The sequence below is a fragment of the Ambystoma mexicanum genome, chromosome 2q (assembly GCF_040938575.1).
Source record: "Ambystoma mexicanum isolate Mex_15411 chromosome 2q, UKY_AmexF1_1, whole genome shotgun sequence".
NCBI classification, from domain to species: domain Eukaryota; kingdom Metazoa; phylum Chordata; class Amphibia; order Caudata; family Ambystomatidae; genus Ambystoma; species Ambystoma mexicanum.
Window position 1 is genome coordinate 476,074,623 of NC_090924.1, and position 20,516 is coordinate 476,095,138.

The 20,516-nt window shown below is 42.5% G+C and overlaps 1 protein-coding gene across 2 annotated transcripts in view; it reads left to right on the forward strand.

Moving 5' to 3' along the window:
• Positions 1-20,516, forward strand: part of CARD11 (caspase recruitment domain family member 11) — a 1,247,701-nt gene that overhangs the window by 428,018 nt on the left and 799,167 nt on the right. For both annotated transcript variants that reach the window (XM_069647590.1, XM_069647589.1), the window contains exon 6: positions 180-359. In XM_069647590.1, coding sequence (XP_069503691.1) covers positions 180-359 — 180 coding nt within the window. The remainder of the gene's footprint in view (positions 1-179; positions 360-20,516) is intronic.

Here is a 20,516-nt window from a genome sequence, read left to right on the forward strand (position 1 = left end):
GAGTGATGCAGGAGTGGAACGTGGGCTTATTCCTATAGATATTGCCCACGTTCATGGCTTTCTGATTGACAGGTGCCCCTCATCTGGGTGCTAGGATGTTGCATGTTTGCTTTTTGTTTGGCCCCTGATGATCCGGGTGCATGTCTCTGCTTCTTTTCATCATCACTACTGGTTTGTAGATAGACCAGTTGAAGCACCACCTGAACAAGATGGAGGAAGAGTGCAAGCTGGAGCGGAACCAGTCACTGAAACTGAAAAATGACATCGAGAACCGACCCAAGAAGGAGCAAGTGCTAGAGCTGGAGCGGGAAAATGAAATGATGAAGACCAAAATCCAGGAGCTGCAGTCCATCATCCAGGTGAGTGCACGGGGCCAGAGAAGAGCAGTTCTGCCACTCAGGGGGTTTGGTTGCAGAGGGAGAATGTAGCGTATCAGACTTCAACAACATTGATTCCATAGAGAAACAAGGCCTGTGCAAAACCCAGAGCTTATGTGAGCTTTCCTGTTAACCCATTGAACTCAGATTCTAATTATCACCACTGCAAATGGGTGACTTTAACTCTGCCAAAAACTGAAGGCTCAGACAAGTATACTATTATCATACTGGAGGGCACCTGGGGTAGTGATCCCATCCAGTATTTAAGTTTTCAGTGTTAAATGGAAGGGCGGGAGGGTTTATGCTCAAGCAACCCTACAGTTCCATTCCAAACTAGAACCACATTTTCACTGTTGTTCTGCGTAAAAACATACATCACAAGCATGTACTGTTAAAAAGAGCTTTTGAAGTGATGTCAATGCAGTAGTAATAGTGAGCATTTAGGTTTATCATTGAAGAAAATTAAACTCATCGATTTAACAGCTTGCTCGGCTGGTCACAAACTAAAGATGTGCCCTGGATCTGCTGAGCTTCTCACACCTTTAGGATTGAGAAGAGCAAGTTATTCTAATTGGCTGACCTGTAACTTGGACATTTCTGTAAGAGGTCCTCGTTATTATAAAAGGGGCTGAAGGTGTGACTGAAAACGAATGTAATCATTTTAAGCACCTATCACATGTCCTTTATGGCATCCACCAGTTATTCGCCAGAGGCTGCAGAGGTACTTTGCTAAATTAAAGGTTGTTTTTACAAAAATCATAAACTGCCTGGTTACCCACAACAATTTAAGAGCATTTCAGGTGGTTTAGCAGAACCTTTTCAGCTTCTGAGCAGTTCAGCCTCTGCCCACTGCAGATGCTAAATTCTCCATTGATCACGTTTACAGACCTATAATTAAGTGTTGTGCATAGGAAATCACACAGACCTTCAATCTTGTAGGTTTTTACATATCCCAATTGTATTGTTAAATGATAGTGGCAAAAACATTTATTTTTAAAGATATGATTTTGAAACAAAAATATCTTTAGATGGAACTATTCCGTATGGGGAAAGGGATTCATTGTGTGGCAGATGTGTATCACTGCAGAATTTGCCACAGCGGAGGACCCACAGAGTTGTGTGGATCCTGATGATTTCGTATTGTTTGTGCAAAAGAACGCATAACGTGCATTGTGATCTATATGGAATGTCATCAGAACAACTACCTTCCACTGTGATCCAGAGTAGCGTTCCAAGGTAAAAAGAATAGATGCAGGGATGAGCTTTGGCAGTAAAGTGGTGGCATCTGAATCTTCATTTTGATACCCTTGAAATGCCATTCATTCTAAGGGTTATGGGTGCACATAGCAAAGGGATTTATCATCTCAGAGCAAAACCCTTCACACAGGTATTTGTGATCCCAAATCACATCATCACTTCTTGTGTGCTTGCCCTATATTGAACTCTGCTACTCTAAATACCTCACTGAAGGCCAAGACAAGACATCTTACTTTTGGTAATTATCCCAACCTTCCAGCATAGGCGACCTCCATTGCAATACCATAGTACCCCCATGTGTGCCTACGCAGCACCTCCATTCATCAGGTTTCCTTAAGATGGCCGCCACAAATCTGGTTGCCTTTTGATTACATTAGGTCGCCTAGCAACCACCCTGATGCCTTCATAGGTTTGCTGAGGCGCCGGAAGGCGGAAGACGGCCCCACGGCAAAGGCCAGGAGCCTAAGGCCAGATCCTGTCTGGGCTGTCCGGGCTGCATTAGGCTTGAGGGGCCACCCACACTGCATGCAAGTCAGAAAGCAGCCACAACATCTTGCTGAAGGGTAAGCAAAAATCCCTCATTCCATTTCCATCTGCGTACGGCTTAACGATAACCCATGCCACCAGACACTGCACCTGACAATGAATTATTTGCAAGGGGTAGCATATTTACTATCTCTCATTTACTTGCATTCCCAGAGAGTTCAATCATTTGCCTTCAAAGCATAATTGCCCACTACCACAGAGCCTGCTAACTCGTTTATGATGCACCTTACAACATTTGTGACCATGGGTTTATGACTTATACAGTATAGCACTGCGCCCAACCTATCTTCGTAATGAGACTAGCTGCACTACCAACAGTAAGTTGCTAACCGCGCCCTATACGACGTGGCCTGTACACTGCATATCATGTCTGTATGTAAGTATTGCTCGCATGATAGTATTGATCTCTAGCATCAATGTGCCTGTACCTTGTATTTCATGCCTGTAGTATTGCTAGTATGTGAGTACTGATCTGTTGCACATAGGAGCTGTAGTGACAAATTCCTGCCAATTTCATTTCATGGGACTTGATTGCACTGCGTGATTTGATCCTTATCTCGTATACAGCTCCTTATCTCATTATCAGCAGACAGACCCAAGCTGTGTACACACAACATCCAACATCAATCTGATCTTTATACTAATGAGAAATGCGCTGGGACCATGTTATTCTTCTCATCAATAGGGAAAGCATTGTGCTAGCCTGATTTTATTTTCAATGGGTTATGTACTGTACTAATTTCTCATTCTATTCCTCAACATGAAATGCCCATTGCCAGCCTGATATTATGATGCATGTGTATAGTATCCCTTAACCAGGCGTCCTCTCTGATTCACGAGAAACAGCTTGGTATACTTCCACTCCCTCCTAGTATATTATCATGCTAAGTTTTCTTATTGCCCCCATATTTCCATTCTGCATAATAACGGACTCCCTACCCTGCACAGGTAGTTATTTTATTAGCCAAAGAAATGGCCTCGCCAGAATGAGCTGTTACTGCCACCATCCCATCCCTTGTCCCACCCTATTCCTACCCTCTACCTCACCATTCCCGCCCATCTAGGACCATAAAATAATTCAAAATCCTATAGAGATTATCAATAATCTAGAGGCAATTACTACCACTCTGATGATGACCCTAGAACAGAAATCTACCAATATGGACTCCTTTGCCACTAATCCCATTCAGGGTAATATTAGACGGAGTAGATTAAGGTCACGTACCGAATACCTCCATCTAAGGTCTAACCTGCCTCCCGCCTTAACAAAAACAGTACAAACCCAACCCTCTCCTTGACATCCAACAAAATAAGATACCACCTACAGCTGCGGCCAAACAACCCTTCAGCACTAAAGTAGCACAGACCACAACCGCACCGCTCCTGCCTCCACCATAACCCTTACTTAATCTTAAAGGTGCGCTCATTAATGCACAGTAACTTGGAGCCCATGCCATTGAGATACATGATCTCATCATTGACCAACAACTGGACATTTTAGTTGTCACAGAAACTTGGCTGCAAAAAGCATCTGGCCCACTACTAGCTCTTGCCATCCCACCAGGTTTTAACATCCTCAGGACTGATAGATCTAATCACATGGAGGTGGTGTGGCTATAATAGCCAAAACCAACATGCAAACTAGATCCTTCCCCCTCAAAGAAATAAAAGGATACAAACTTCTCCTAGCCAAAATCCCATCTAATCCAAAAACCACTACCAACATTTTGGTCATCTACAAATCACCCAATAATAACACCCACCCAGATCTAACCTAACACCAGATTCATCGTCCTTGGTGACATTAGGATTCGATGATAAACAGGATCATAAAGCAGACGCCCTCCATGCCGCACTCAAAGACATGACCTTCACACAACCCGTGGATGCCACCACCCACAATAAGGGTAGAATACTCGATTGGATACTCACGCTTAACTCCCAGCTATCTGTCGATTCCATTGTAGCTCTCGACTGGACAGATCACCCCATTGTCAATTTTACACTAAGCAGCAATGAGAAAAGCCCTCCTATGTCTTAGATAGTGGACACATATGAAGCAAGAAACATCCGGAAGCTAACAGCAGACAACCTCTCCCCCATCCTAAGTGAAGCCCTCTCAACCAACACTTTAACAAGTGGCAACCACAGTTACCTTGCAGATGCCTACCATAAGACCATAAGTGTCTCACAACTTCTATTGACTCTGTTGTACCCATCATAACTAAAACACGTTGCGCTGACAAACGTACAAGTTTCTGGTTCAAAGATGAATTAGTATTGCTCAGGCGCACTAAAAGATCCCTTGAACATATATACAAGAAAACCATTACAATAGACTCGGCCTATGCATTCATAGCTGCCAACAAAATTTACAAAGCAGCCATCATAACACATAAAGCCAATGCATTTAACACTTGCATTAGCACCGCCTCTTTGAACTCCAAGGAGCTCTTTACCATTCTTAGAGAATTGTTCAATCCAATCCCAGCCTCCACGCCGACTAATTCTAGTAAAGCATGGTGTACCACCATCCAAAACACGCTAGCCTCCAAAATTAAATGACTACAAAAAAAGATTATCACTAAAAGAACGATCTTAGCTGACAAAAACACTCCCTCCTCCACCTTCAACACAACCTACGACAATACCAAAGTGCTATTCCAGGTGACCCAAGATCTAGTGTTAGACACTAAAGCCTCGAATTGCAAAGGTGACAATTTCCCAGCACACCTAGTTAAACTATGTACCCCCACTCTCACTCTCGTCATTACTAACTTTGTTAATGCCTCATTCAACACAAACACGGTCTCAGCCAGTATAAAAAAAGCTTGGGTTAACCCACTGTAAAAAAATACATCCCTAGACGCGACAGTCCCCACAAACTACCGACCTATAACAACGGTCCCATTCTTACTGAAGATTATAGACAAAATAGCCTACACCCAAATTCAGTCCCATCTTGAACAAAACCAGCTCCTGGGAGCAAGACAATCTGGTTTTCGGCCCAACCACAGTACAGAAACGGCACTCCTTGACTTGAAAATCCAGATGGACACTATAAGGGATGCAGACAATCTCTGTATACTCCTGCTGTTAGATCTATCTGCCGCATTTGATTTAGTGGATCACAACAAACTCTGTGCTACACTAGCAAATGATTTCAGATTCTCAAGGGAAGTCACCCTCTGGGTGAAATCCTTCTTAACTGAGTGCACCTCCAGAGTATCCATTGGTGAGGAGACCGCAGACCCCATTCCAGTCCCTATAGGGGTACCTCAAGGGTCTTGTCTTTCGCCTACCCTCTGCAATGCTTATACTAAGCTAGTATTTGCAGCACTGCATTGGAGATCATCTACACTAACTTTGCGAATGACACCCAGATCCTCATCCCGATCTCAGGAATCTACGACCAGGACACCTTACTCATCAATAAAATGTATGCAATAATACAAAACTGGGTGGCTATCAACAGCCTATGCCTCAATGATGAGAAAACTGAGATTCTCATTGTGCGCTCCCCAACTAAAATTAACACCCTCCACTCAGATTACACATCAATCAATATTGATGGTACTTCTATTCCAGTACTTAAACAGGTAAAAACCCAAGGTGTTTATCTAGACGCCAGTCTAACTATGACGAAACATGTAAATGCCTTAGCCTCAGCTACCTCATACACCTCCAAACTAATCGCGCTAAGTCGCCAGTTCCTCACATCCAAAAACTGCACTACCTTAGCCAGGGCACTAATATTATCCACGCTGGATTACTGTAATGTACTTTTACTAGGTACCGCAAACTCCAATCTGGCCAAACTGCAACTAATGCAAAACAAAGCATTGCGTGCAGCTCTAGGACTATAAAAGTCAGACCACATCTCCTACATCAGGAGAGAGATCCACTGGCTACCCATCAAGGCTAGAATCCGTTTCAAAGCACTGTGTGTCACACATAAATGCCTCGCCAAAAAAGCACCCATATACATCCATAATTCAATTGGTAAAAAAGAATCTAATGGAACGCTTAGATCCAACAAAAACTCGCTCCTTCAGGTCCCACGCTACAAAGGTTCTCGAGCAGGCGGGAACAGCTTCCCAGTTATGGCCCCTAAACACTGGAACACGCTCCCCTTATACATCAAAAATCAAGACTCCTTCCAGTGTTTCAAAATGTCACTAAAAACTTGGCTATTTAACCAACATTAGTCTGCGGATACTTAGCCAATACAATTCATCCATCCTCTCCTCTATATAGATGCCAACGTAATGAGGACCATTACCCTATGATGTAAATAAGTAAATATGTCCTGTTTTAAAGATAACGAAGTAAATAAGTAAATATGACTTATGTTACTATAACCAATATTTCCACATTATGTAATCTCCTGCTTCATTGCCTTGTTTATGTATGTACAGTGAATGCTTCCGAATCTACAATAAGATGTCTGTAACCACGCTGTGATACCCCAGGGTTTGTGCGTACAACACATGCAATAAATAAATAAATATATAACTAAATAAATAAATAAATCCATTACTATGCAGACATATTAAATGCTTCTTCCGGGAAGTGGGGAAGGGACAGGGTTTGAGCATCAATAAGGTAAATTTAGGTGGCTGCCTAAGCTGTCACTAACATTGTGACTTCAGGGATGCCATTTAGGTCATAAGACCATATAATCTTGCATAATTCTAAGAGACAGGTTCACAGAAGCACTTGGACTTCCGTGGCATTGATCCTTTCTCAAACCATTCAGACAAAGGTGGAAGAGCATCCCCTAAAACAGGATAGACAAACCAACACTTGCATGATGTTTTGGCCTACAACTCACATCAGGCCTAGCCGGTAGGGTGAATGGTGAGAGCTCATGGGATTGATAGTTGTAGATCCTTAGCACAGCATAAAGGTCACACAGAATCCCCTGAAACCTACCATGGTGAGAGCTCACAGAGGTTTGGCACTCCTTTGACAAAGGTCAGATGGTTTCTGATGGTTGGTTGCATGGACTTCTGGTTTGCAACAATGCATTGATGGCATGTAAATGGCTTCAAGTGGAGAGGAAATGCATATCACTGTGCAGTGATTCTATTTCAAAACGGTAAAGTCCCACCGGTCACACAATCCATAATATTCAGATAAAGGCATAAAACATTTACAGAAGTGAAAATGTGGATTCTATCAGCCCCTATGCTCTGGAAATATGTTACTGTCCTGAAAATACGAATAAAACACTTGATCGATCTCTTCCACGATGTAAGCCTGTTTAAAATGTGTCCAAATACTCCTAATACTCCTAATGGTTCCAGTGAATTCAGAATCCAGTGATCTTTTCTGTATCGCTTGACTCCACTATGCTGCCTGTCTCCACCACATCACTGATGCCCAACTTCAATCACTTGACTCAATTTTCTCCACTCAATTGACGACGTATGACTCTTCAGACTCCACTGACATTTGTGCCTACCTCTCTGACTCCACAAACTCGTGAATGCAATTACTACTGACATTTGGCTGCACATAATCAGAGCTTTTAAGTAGGTGTGGGATGTTGAGCCATTCCTGATTCCTTAAGGTTAAATCACTTTACATTTTAGCAGTGCAAAATGAAATGCATTAGAATATGAATGCTGATAAGACTAACTAAGCCTCGACAGGTTGCACATTGAGAGCTCTACTGATTACTGAGTAATTACTTCTCTAGTTTAACTCCGATGACTCATGACTCCACTGACCCAAGAATTCACTCCTATGACTTGGATGATTCCTGATTCATTCTCCTAACTCCATTGCCTCATGACTCCAAAGACATCCTGCTAATCTCTTATTTCAACTCAAGACACTCACCCAGAACCCATAGATTCTTAAATCATTCTCATGTCACCTCTGAATGACTTAACTTTTCTGATTGCACATATTCTTAATTCCACTGGCTACTGACAACATTGATTCCTATTCTACTCTTCTGGCTTGTTGTCTGCTAACACCACACTCCGGACTTCACTGTTCTCACCCCACTCCCCTGACTCCATTCTCTGGATTCGGCTGCTTTAAAACTTGGGTGAACTCATTCAATTGTGGACAATTACTACTATGATAATGTATTTCTAATGTGCTTGCTCATCTGATTACATGTTACAGATAGGTTTCAGTCCCCTCTGCAGCTATGCCTCCTACCTGAAGCTGGGGGATGGGACTGGGGTTACTTTGGAGGGCTGGGAACTGCCACCCATTCTTTCAGAATGACGGGAGGGGTATACAGAAAGTTTACTGGAATCCCCCAAGTCCTTCATCAGCCTCACCTGTATTGTCTATTCAGTGATCCCCATGCATCCCTGACCTTTGCTCATTTGAAGGAAAACACATTGAAATATAAGAGAGAATTTGTACTAAAGGCTCTGGTGGGCTAAACACCTGTGGCCCTAGATCCATGGATCCCACAACAGTAATGCAGAGCACTTTCTTGGCAAATGACTGAAGTTGCAACTTCAGTTTGTACAGCCCATGACGGACCCAATCTGTCAGTGTTTGCCGGAGCAGGTAGGAAAGTCAGGAAAACAATCACTTACCAGTTTGGTAGGAAAGAAAAACGTTATGCTGTGCAGAATCTAAATCCAAAATGGTGGGCATCCGTAAAGTAATTATGGCTAACAGAGCCATGCAAGGCCCTGCTAGCAAATTGGCCCCGGATGACAGATTTGTAATTCCACTTAATGTGCGCCAGTCACAGCGATCACGGTTCACACATCTGAATCCTTCTGAACACTATAGTGCTGATCAGGCCATTTCGCAGAAGGGTAAAAGATGGCAAGAGACCCACAGGGAATGTGGGAATCAGGAGTTTAGAGTGTGAGGAGGAAAGGTGCAGAGAGAGTTGAACAGAGGTGGATGAGTTGAAGAGGAATGTTGAGGAGGATGGGGGAATGTTAAGCTCAAGGTGAGAAAGAGTGTGGGGGAAAGGAGACAGAGTTGGGACCAGAGTAGGAGGAGCACCGGAAAATTAGGAGGAGGAGGAGAAATAGTCGAGACATGGCGAAAAGTAGGACAAGCAGCAGTGAACAAAGGAGGGGAGAGAGAGAGAGATGTGAGGTTAGGAGGAGCAGCAATAAAGAAGCAAGGTGGGCCAGGGTCTAGAGTTGAGATCTGAGGAAGAGGAGGAGAAGGAAGAGGAGAAGGAAAGAAAGATAACACTGGAGAGAAAGGAGGATCACCAGAGAAGTATGCAGCAGTAGAGTAGGAAGAGTGTAGAGCACAGCTAAATATTGAGAATGAAAGAGAGACAAGGAGAAATGAGAGGAGATAAAACTAGAAATGAGGAAGAGAGATGAGACAAATAGGTGGTGCTCTAGAGCGGGGGCCACATGGGAAGAAGCTTGTCAAAATCTATGCTCCTTGAGATGCTCCTGGTCACAGGACTCCGACACCCTGCCCACATTCAGATGTCTCAAAACCCCAGAGGTGGAGTTGGCAGCTTTCTCCAGAGCAACATCAAAGGAATGTAACATCCTGCTGAATTCTACAGTGTTCAAGCAAGCCAAGAAAGAAATGCATAGCACTTAAGATTACACGATTTTGACCCTTTTGGGGCTTTAGGGTATTTAAATCATAAGGCACTCACTGTAAGTAATGATTTTAAAGAGGAAGAGTGGGCTATGCCAAAAGCAGGAATCATCTCACCAAGTGGCCACACAAGCCAGACCATGTGCCAGCCTTATTCACATATAGTCAAGTTGGTATCTTTCTCCAGCGAGGAAGTCAAGAGGGTTCAATGGTGAGTGATTACACTAGGTTTATCCATCCATGGTATTAGAAAAATCCCAGTAAGAAGTTAGGAAGTCCTTCACTGGTCCATCAAAATCCTCTCTTGGATCCAGCCTGAATTACCTTCCCAGAATCCTATTGACCCAGAATCATTGACAGCAGAATGGCCAGAAGAAACCCACAACCAAGTCATTCCTGGACTGGGGGCTGTGGACACCTGCCTTAAGACCCATTCAGCAACCCAACAGCCCACCCTAGTCAAGCACCCTCGATAGTGGAGAGAGGTGAAAGTAGCAAATGTCACGTCATTACAACCTTGAAGATAACAAACTTAAGGAGGCAGAATCCCTAGCCTGTCACATATCTCTCCCCATCCACCACAAGTAGTCCGGCAAAGATATTGGGCTGTAGGAGATCCAGGAATTTTCTTCACGAACTTTGAAAGGATAGCAGAAACTACCAAATGGGAGCAAGCATACTGGGATCGAATCATTGCCCCTCTTGGGACAGTAACGTTTCAAGCCCCTACCAAATATAAACTCAGATTAGTAAACCACATACGAGGTAAAACAGCAATTTTGGAATGGCTAAGTAGCAATCTGGAGTACTATCGCCAACAACTGCATGGGCTATGTATACAGCCGCTGATACCCCTACCACCTATCCAAAAGCATTCCAAATGCACTACTCCAATGGGCAGATTGCATAAAATTGAAGGAAATCAAGGATGAACTAATAATTGACAGTTTTTCTAAATCCACACCTCCCTTTCCCCAACGTTTAGTTCAACAGTAGCATCATAAAAATTTGAAACAAGCTGTGTTTTGGCCATGGGTCACCAGCAGGTTTTCCAGTCCTGTTACAACTCTACTGAAGATCCAGTAAGAAGGAGGACTCTGTACACAAATCAGGACTAGCCCCTCTTCAAGCATGTATGCTACTGGCACCTGGAAACAGAGGTGAGACCTTCAAAAGTCCCTTCCTGTGCCCCATGATAGGTTTTGTGTATTCAGGACAAAGGTCTGTACCTGGATGCTGATTTCTTTCACCATGTTAAGCTCCAGAAAACCTCATACACACAGTACAGACCTGGCCAGAAAAAACAGAGGTTGAAACAATACACACTAGTCACTGTGACCCAATATGACCCAGAGGAGAAGTGGTGTTGTCCAGAAACCCACAAAGATGCTTGTGAGGAAGAAAATCATTGTGCTAGTTCCTGGAGTGTAAGAATAGTATATCCCTGTAGAAGGAAATTGACAAACAGCAATTCCCTACTTGACTCTGTCAGTCAGCAGTCTACGATCGAGCAAATAGACGATTACCAGATCAACTACTGGCCAGGAGGATGATCCCCATCATGTGTGCGACTAGGGGCAAAGAAACCTACCTAAAGGTACATTTAGAAGTCTGAGTAGAAAGCAAACATGTACCAATGGTGCCCACTGTAATGCCCAGACTCCTGGAAGAACTCCTCTGGTGACTAGACAGTCTAAATGTCTCCAAGGGGATAGGCCAAGCTTGGAAGGCCTTGCTGAATACCCAATTCACTACAGCAGAAGACATCAACCAAGCCAGAATAAACTGTGGGCAGACTTGCAAGGAGGTACAAATGCCTAGTAATGGCCATGGGACTTTGTAGAAGAGGCCCCAAGAAAGTCATGTATTCTAAGACCATTCAAGCGGTACCTTTTTGAAAGGCAGATGAACAGAAAGTATGTGATAATGTCCCATATTGGATGTGGGTGATGGAACTGTGGTACCCACGGGAGCCACCTGTTCTGTAATGCCTTTTCTTGAGGGGGCATTTGAAAGGTTCCCCAATCTCTGCGGGCCATCACCAGCCTTGTGTATTGCCTTTTCCCGGATCCCCAACCACCTCTGGCTGATGAGAACTTTCCAGAACTGGAGGGTCACAAAGTAAGAGGGTAAAACCCATGAAGACATTTCACAAGAGGGTAAAGAAACCTGTGCCAGAAAAGTTCAGGCAAATAGGAAAACATTTCCAGTAATCAAGCATCTCCCAGTTTTCCCAGTGAAATGCACAGGTTTCTTAAGGTACTCGAAAACATCAGTGTCAGGATGGCACCCCCTTTCGAGTAGAGGTAGAGCCCCACCCTAGTTCACTAGCCTGGAACCCTTGACCAGCTATTGCCCACTGTGAAGGAAGGCACATTTTAACAACAAAGAGAATTTAACCCTACAAGAAATGCAAAGGACTGCAAGCTCACAACTTCAGTCTACAACTCCGCGGACATGATCTGTCAGTGTTATTGGGAGGACACCCAGGTTAGGGAGTAAATTGCTTACCCAGGCTGAAAGGAAAGCAAGACATGATACTGCAGAGTGGTGTATACCGTTACAGTGCAGAATCTAAACCCAGGATGGTTGGCCCCCATAAAGTAACCACAGCCAGCATAGCTGCACCAGGCCCCACTAGCCAATTGGTCCTGCATGGGAGATTTGTAGTTCCTCAGAGCTGCAATCACAGTGTTTTCACAAGATTGAATTCCCACAAGCAACCATGCACCCACATGCTGCTCCACACCAGGATAGATGGGAACAGTAAACACAGAGGGATGTACGAGTCAGAGGTTTGCAGTGTCAGGTGAAGCACCATGTGTGGTGATGTGGAGAGGAAAGGTGAGGAGATAGAAAAGAGGTATGGGAAATGAAGGGGAGATTTAGGGAGGAGGAGCAGGTAATACAGGTACCTGTAAAAGGGTGTGAAGGTGTAGGACACAGTGCTGAAGCATAAGGAGGAGGAGGAGGAGTGGAAAACTAAGGAGGAGGTGACAGATGTTTGACATAGGAGTTTGAACCAGTTGAGAATTAAGGAGGCAGAGGTGGAGAATTGAGACTTGAGTAGGAGAAGCAGTGGACAATTAAAGTAGAATAGGAGGAAAGAGAGAGAGAGAGTTAAGATCCCAGAAGTAAGAGAAAGGAAAGGGAATACAGAGAGAGAAAAAGAGATGAGCAGATGAGTAGGAGTTTAGACCATGGCAAATGAATGAGGAGGAGAGGCAGAAAGAGAACCAAGAGGGAAAGGAGGAAAACTAGGAAGGAAGGAGTCACAAGGATGAGGTGGTGTTCAAGGAGGCAAAGGGAGAAAGGGTTGGTGAAAACCTAAACACCCGGAGAGGCTCCTGAATTGCTAGAGCATCAAAGTCAGGGAAGGGATGGGCTGCCTAATAAATATAGTTCAACAAGAGAACCACAGGATTCTGATGCATGACACACGTTCACATGACTCAATGCACCAGGATTTGCCAGAGAAACATCAAATTAATGTGTCCTCCTGATGGACTCTTCAATAATTAAAAGGGAACCCCGGGATACACAAGAACATTCTGGTGCTCTTATCTGTCCAAAATCCGGCCTCTATAAATAGGACAGATAATAAGAGAGTTATGGCAGTGTCCAGATAGTCAAACAAACGTCAAACTATTTTCTCATCATGCACAACATTTTAAAAGCAATCACATATAAATCTTAAAAGGACAATTAAATATTCACCAATTCATCTAGAGACTTTTAGTGAATAAAGTGAAAAACGTGCCAAATTTCATAAGTCACAATGTATGTTCACTTTCAGTCTCTTCACATTTATTTGTGGTAGCAATGCAAACATGACTACACGCTAGACATGTTAAGTGACTATGGTATTTTTAATCAACCCCTTCATAAATTGAGAGGTGGTTCTGTTAGAAAAACAAATTCTAGATTTTTTAGAATTGCCTATAACCATCTACTCTACAAGTTTCTGTTCAAACGCTGATATGCACAACATTCTTCATGAGTTTTTTTTCTTAGTCTTAACATCTTTACTCTAGATTTCCAATTTACTGAAAAAAAGCTATTCATAACAAATATAAAAATAGTTTTATCAAAACCATTGACATTGAATCTGTATTCCTTTTCTTTTTCTGCACTGCTCTCTGGCTGTCTTGACACTGCAATGAAACCATAAAAAAGCCATTAGTGCGTTTTCCATTTGGCATCTAATCCAAACATTTTATCCTTATCATTGTAATAATATTTACCTCATAAGGCAAAGTGTTTCCACAAATTTGGTTCCAGATGAGTGTTCACAAGTTAACTGCTCAGTTGTGAGGATATATTTCCTATAAATATACACAAAACAGATGGAAGTGTATTTTTATGAACCTGTTTTCTATATTCTACTACCGATCATTTACAAGACACAGAATTGTTTTGGGGTGATTCCTTATTACTTAGATATCTCACCTGGTATCCTGTTTTCAGGGCGCTTTCATTTTTATGTTGTTTTTCTCTATATATATTGAAAAAATCCTAGGTTTACTGGATAATTTCTACTTCCTGTTACTTGTTTATAAGAACAGTGAGTGTATATGGAGACAAAATACAATAGAAAATACATTCGAAATATTTCTCTGAAATGTTATTAATTTGGCCATTATTTTTAAATGCTCTCATCATTTGAATGTTCTTACCATTTACAGTTGCTCTCTCTCGTTTTGTTACTTTCAATTTTCAATTTTATCTCGCACTGTTGGGATTCAAATTGATTTGATTTTGTGTTTTTTCACCATCTTAATACCAGCTGCGTATAACGCTTTAGTCATTCCCCATTCTATTAATGAGCATAAATAAGAATAGAAAGAAAAGAACCGAAGCTTTAGTTACTATTCACAGTATTTACCTCAGATAATACATTATCTGCTTCATGTTATTGCTTACCTGTGTATTTTGCAGCTCAGTATCTTCTCTCGTGAGTCTATAGTTCAACCAGCGCCGGTTGTGGAAATCAACCGCACTTCCAGATATGTTGTAGGTACATCTACAACATACAAGTAAGCTCTGCTATCAGCTAAGAAAGAAGTGTGGGCAAAAAACATCCCTAACATGGCCTCTTTGACAGCTAGGCAGGTAGAGCATAAGGCAGAGAATGAAGGACTGAGAACCTGGAGAAAAAAAAAGCCTGGCTATTTTTCTGTCTTTTGGGACAAATTCCCACTATGTTACATCAGTTAAACTAATCCCTTAAATTCTGTTACCTTTAGTTAAAACCACTGAATGGTATATCTTGGCTGAGTCTGTTGATCCCTCAGCTGTGTCACCACTTTCTTGGTTTCTCTCTCCCAATTGCTCTTACCTTTTCCACCATCATTACCCAATTGCTTGTGTTCCTCGATTTATTACAAGTCATGTTGTACCTGTTTTATTTGCCTTATCATGTGTCTTGCCTGTGCCTGTTATCAATGACTTCCAGAGACCTGAAAGTCTCTGTTTATTGTTTACTTTTACCTGCCTTTTCTAGCCTCCTAGAGCAAGTCAAGAAGTCTTTTTGGCCAGTGGGGATCCATGAATCACCCAAACCCCTGATACAGGATTAATATTTTCCAAGAATAACTTAATAGAAAGTTCTGATTGTATTAATGATTTTGCCATTTTAGTGATCACAGGAGGGAAAGAGTGAATTCTGCAAAGACTTTGGTGGATAGCGAAAGGATTTTATTTATTTGATTTGACTTTATTGTATTTATTGATCTTTCCCTTCAATATAGTTTTGCTTTGTGTATAGGTCACTTTACGCTGGAAAGGAAGATGCAGTCTGTGAGGCATGTGTCTTTGTCTATTAAGATGATTAAGGAACTGAATGAAACGGTGTACAATACATGCATATGGTGACCGTGCAGCCAATATGTACAGCAGGAGTGACAGTGCGCACCAAAGGCACAACCTGGATGGATGGGACTGCAGCCAATCCCCTTGGTCAATCCCCCTCTCGGGACGCTTATAGCCTACCCCTCAGATAAAGTAAGATCTCAATGGAGGTTTGATTTCGAGGTCCCTGACAACATTACAATAGACAAAAATGAAGTAATAAATCTTTCCCTCTAAACAGCACATCCCAAATCCTAGCATGCCTGTAAAACATACCTTCCTAATCTTGGGGATATGAATGATGCTCTTATTGATGTTAAAGATCTACTGTTGAAGGTAACATAGGTATAGCAGACATAATTTCCATGTTAAGTCTAGATTTCATGTTCTTCACTGAATCATATCTTAAGGACTCACATAGACCCATGCTCCCCAAAATGTTCCATATGAATTAAACAGTTACTATGTAAACCTCATATAGTCTGGGGTGGGGAATGGTTTTAATTTAAAGCCCACTTGTATCCATGACCCCATTGCCTCGTAAGCACCTCACGTAATGTAACATATGCTTATGCCTTTGCACACTTTCACCATAATTTGCCAACCATCATTTTCCTTATTCATAACAGGAATTCATATGATGACACTTTCTCCTCCCACATTTAGAAGCAGATAATTTAGAACTCTCATCTAAGCTGGTTTGAACAAAAAAGTCCTTGGATTTGATGAGTTGGAGCAAGTCAGCCTTTTCAGGGATTTCCTGAGTTTAAAGCTAGGTGGGTTAACCATTGCCGTCCTAACGTCTATATAAAAAAGCACCTGAAGAATTCGAGACAGTTGGTGGTCAGAATTTGAACAGGGAGGAACACATGCACAGAGCTAGCGATATAAAAGGGAGTTTGTCGAGTTAGGGGCTGGACTGAACTGTAAAGTAAGCAAGTTACAGTAGTTTGAAATTAATAATAGGACATTGAGTTATAGAGTTAGGGTAGGATTATGGGGGGGTTGAGGATTGGAGCACATTGTTGTGGGTAGTTTGGGGAGCATACCAAATAATTCTTAGTCACAGGTTTATTGCATAGGTGTGGGAATGCATGGCAAAAGCATTCTTAAGCACACTTTATTTGTGTAGATAAGAAGAGAACATGCCAAAGCATTCTCCGACAAAACATTGTTTGTAGGTGGGAAAGAGAGTATGCCAAAGTATTCTTAATCACAAATTATAGGCAGAGACAAGCTTGTCAGAACATTCTTAGGCACACACCGTTTCTGTAGGTTTTGAGGGTAGAATGCCAAAGTATTCTTACTCACACATTTATTTTTGTGGCAGAGGAGAGCACCCCAAAACATTATAGGCACACATACCTTTATAGGTGGAGGAGGAGATCACATCAAAGCATTCTTAGTCACATTTTGTTTTAGGTGGTGGAAGGGTGTCGAAGGAAGAGACTAACACAGAGGTGGCATTGTTTTGGGCAAAGACGTTTAGTCTGGAAAGAAAGTATAGAGAAACCCCTATCTTTCCCTAAGTATAAGAGTTGTGTCCCTGCCTCAACTAACTAAATACTCCAGGATGTCAGTCTAAAGGAAAGAGTCCACCATCTTGTGTCAAAACCTATTTCCAACTCTTGCACTTCAAAACAAATCAAAGTAGTTTACTGTTGGCTAGGTCCAGAAGAATGATTTGCTTCCTCTGGACTCGTACAGTTTGTGATGGTTGGCAACTACACGAAGTAGGGGGAATGGCTCACTTCCCCTGGCCTCTCTCTGTCTTACATTCACAGTTCACTACAGTTGGTGGAATGTCTTTCTTCCCCTGGCCTTTTTCAGGCTCCTCTTGGCAGTGTAATACAGTTGGGGGAATGTTTCCCTTCTGCATGCTTTTCTCAGGCATATTCACAGTGCAAGGGGGTATGGCTGCTTCCCCTGGCCTTTCTCAGCTTTCCTTATTTCTCACTTTATAATCTCACCAGTTTTTTTCGCATATGGAAAATCTTCCTTCTCTTATCTCAGGGCCCCAGACCCTATTTTTAGGTGGAAAAGAGCATGCCAAAACATACTTAGGGACAATAATGTTTGTAGCTGGGAGAACAGCGTGCCCAATCATTCTTAGTGGCATGTTCATTTTATATTTTAGAGTCAGATTAGAGGGCATATCAAAACATTCTTAGACACAGGTTATTTTTGTAGTTGGGAAGGGAGCACACTAAAGCATTCTTAGTCACATGTTTATTTTGAAGGCCAAGGAGAACGCACTCCAACGTATTCTATGGGGCACGTCATTTGATTGGAAGGAAGAGAGCACGCCAATGCATTTTTAGTCACACACCATTTTTTTAGGTGGAGGTGGAGAGCATGCCAAAGCTCTGGTGTAGTATTATTATACAACTACACTTGAGCTACATATATATCATGTCTAAATCTACTACAACATTCAAATGTTTTACGGGATGAGGTATTGTCTGGAGGAGGAATGTATCTTTCGGATGCTCTACACCTGTTACTGAAGTGGCAGTATGCCTCGGTGAAGCCCAGATAGTAAGAGAGTGTGCTAGCCGTACCAAACAATCTATGGGCACAGATGTGTTCCCTGCAAATAACACTTCCATCTGCCTCAATTGAATTAGGAGCATTGGCAATAAATGCAATTGGGCATGAACCAATGTCACACCTGCAATCAGTGATTGAGGAGGAAGTTAGGGATGAGGATGTTGAACTCACACCATTTGAGGCACTAGAGAGAGAAGAAATGACATAATCTCAGGTAGGGAGTATTCCACAGCTGATGAACAAGAGGACATCCCTATAGATTCTCCAGCTCTGTTGTCCTTGGAATCTGATGACATTATGGTATTTGACAAGGGTTTTGCTCTGCCCCTAATTCTAGATTGATAATATGACGCACTTCTTTGATGATACCACAGGTAGCAAGAGAGACAATGAGACAGAGCAAGAGGGTGCAGTCATTGGCACATCTGACAAAATCATAGAATTAAGTTCAAGCACTGTGCACAGGAAACAAACTTGAGATCCTCCCTGTGCTTCAGTGTACAGTCTTTTCTAAAACACACAAGATAGTGGTTGTTCATCCTTGCAGACAGTCACATTAACACCACAGTCATTTCTGTCAACAGAACTAGTACATCATACGCACAAAGTTCACTAAGCTGACCACAGGAAGGAGGAGACATGGTTAGGGCCCAATTCAGCTTTCAAAAAACTCTGGTCTGTAGAGTTGTGTCACTGCTGAAGAGCAGCAAACACATATTGACAATTGCCAAATATGCAAAAATGCAATTTCCAACCAATTTGGTCACCTCCATCCTGTGGGCCCACTTGAGATGGCATCATATACACGTTTGGCAAAAGGAAAATGAAACATCCCTCCACTACAGTTGACACTTTAGCACCACTATCCTGCACCATTACGTGAGATGGAAAATCTTGCAAATAGACATCTTTTCTGACACGATATTTGCCATCTGGTTCTTCAGCATCCAGACAACGTATTTCCACCACAATGCTCCAGCCCATAGTTCTTGAGGCTTTTGAGTGTGATGTGAAATATCACAAAAAAGATATAAAAGCTTAGTCTCTTCAATGGCAACCTTGCAGTAATGTTGCTGATAGATTTGTGGACAATTGAGCCTTCAGACGGCTTCTTGTCCTTGTCATTCCCTGATGGAAAATTCTGCATCAGTAACGATTCAAGCACAACACTGCCCCATACCTCTACAAGAATGTCCTATGAGTAGTGGGCAATGAGACTTGACCACTCTGAGGGTCAGATAAGAAAGTCCATATGAAAATGGACTTGTGGACCAATGCTCAAGACACTGATGTCATGGCCATCACAAGGCACTGAGTCACTTCCCATAATACCTCTCGGCAGCAAAGTGTAGGAGAACAGCCAACAAATGCCATTTGCCAGTAATCCACTTTGCATGGAAGGTTTTGACAGCACGCCTTACAGGGGAGTTGTTCTCTGGGAGAAAGTAAAAGAGTTTGCGGCGCACTGGTTCCTAACTGTGGTTTAAAATTAGGCTTTGTGGCAGCAGACAGTGGGTCTAATGTTGTAACTGCCCTGTTGTAACTGCCCTGAGGACAGGTGAACCAGACATGTGTCCCACTTTGCCCAAGTACTCCTTCTGATGGGACCCAATTGATAAGCCATTACCCATCACTAGATGAGATGATTAGTACAACCCCGAAAATCTGTTCATACTTTAATCACTCCTACAGTGTGTGAAATGTCTTAGGAAAGCTGCAGTTTTGTAACAAGCTCCTTTGCAACAGGCTAACAACTGCACTGTTGGCTCAGTGGAATTTAACCCTCCATGCACCAGAGCATCTGCAAGAACAGGGAAATGCAGTGACCGACTACTGCAGTTGCCATAGACAGCAACTGGAGGGTGCCTACCTGTCAGATATACATTGGGAAATATTGGACAATGTTTGTTCTTTATTGCAACATTTTGAAGAGGCCACCCACAGGGCTAGTCTGTATGGTATGTCACTCACCAAAGTGCTGCCACTAGTGTAGCTGTTGGAATTAGAATTATCCAACACAATAACGGAACATAACATGTCTGGTTATTCAGAGGCAGGGCAAATGGCCATGAAACTGCTATTAACCTTCTGACAGAATCCACACATTGACCCACGGTTTAAAGTAAACGTGGCAATGTTATAAAATAATCTGCGTGTAAACAAGAACGAGTACAGCAAAGGGGGTGCTCATTCACAAGAGAATGTGCCAACCATGTGAAAGGATGCACTGAAGACGCATCTAAAAATCGAGATGGAACAAGAAGAGAGAACACCAACCCAGAGAGGTACCCTTCCGCTTCAAAGTAGGCTATCGAACTGCGCACACTTATTATCTTCAGGTTCCTGCACTACTTCAGTAGGCACCCCAACAAGCTT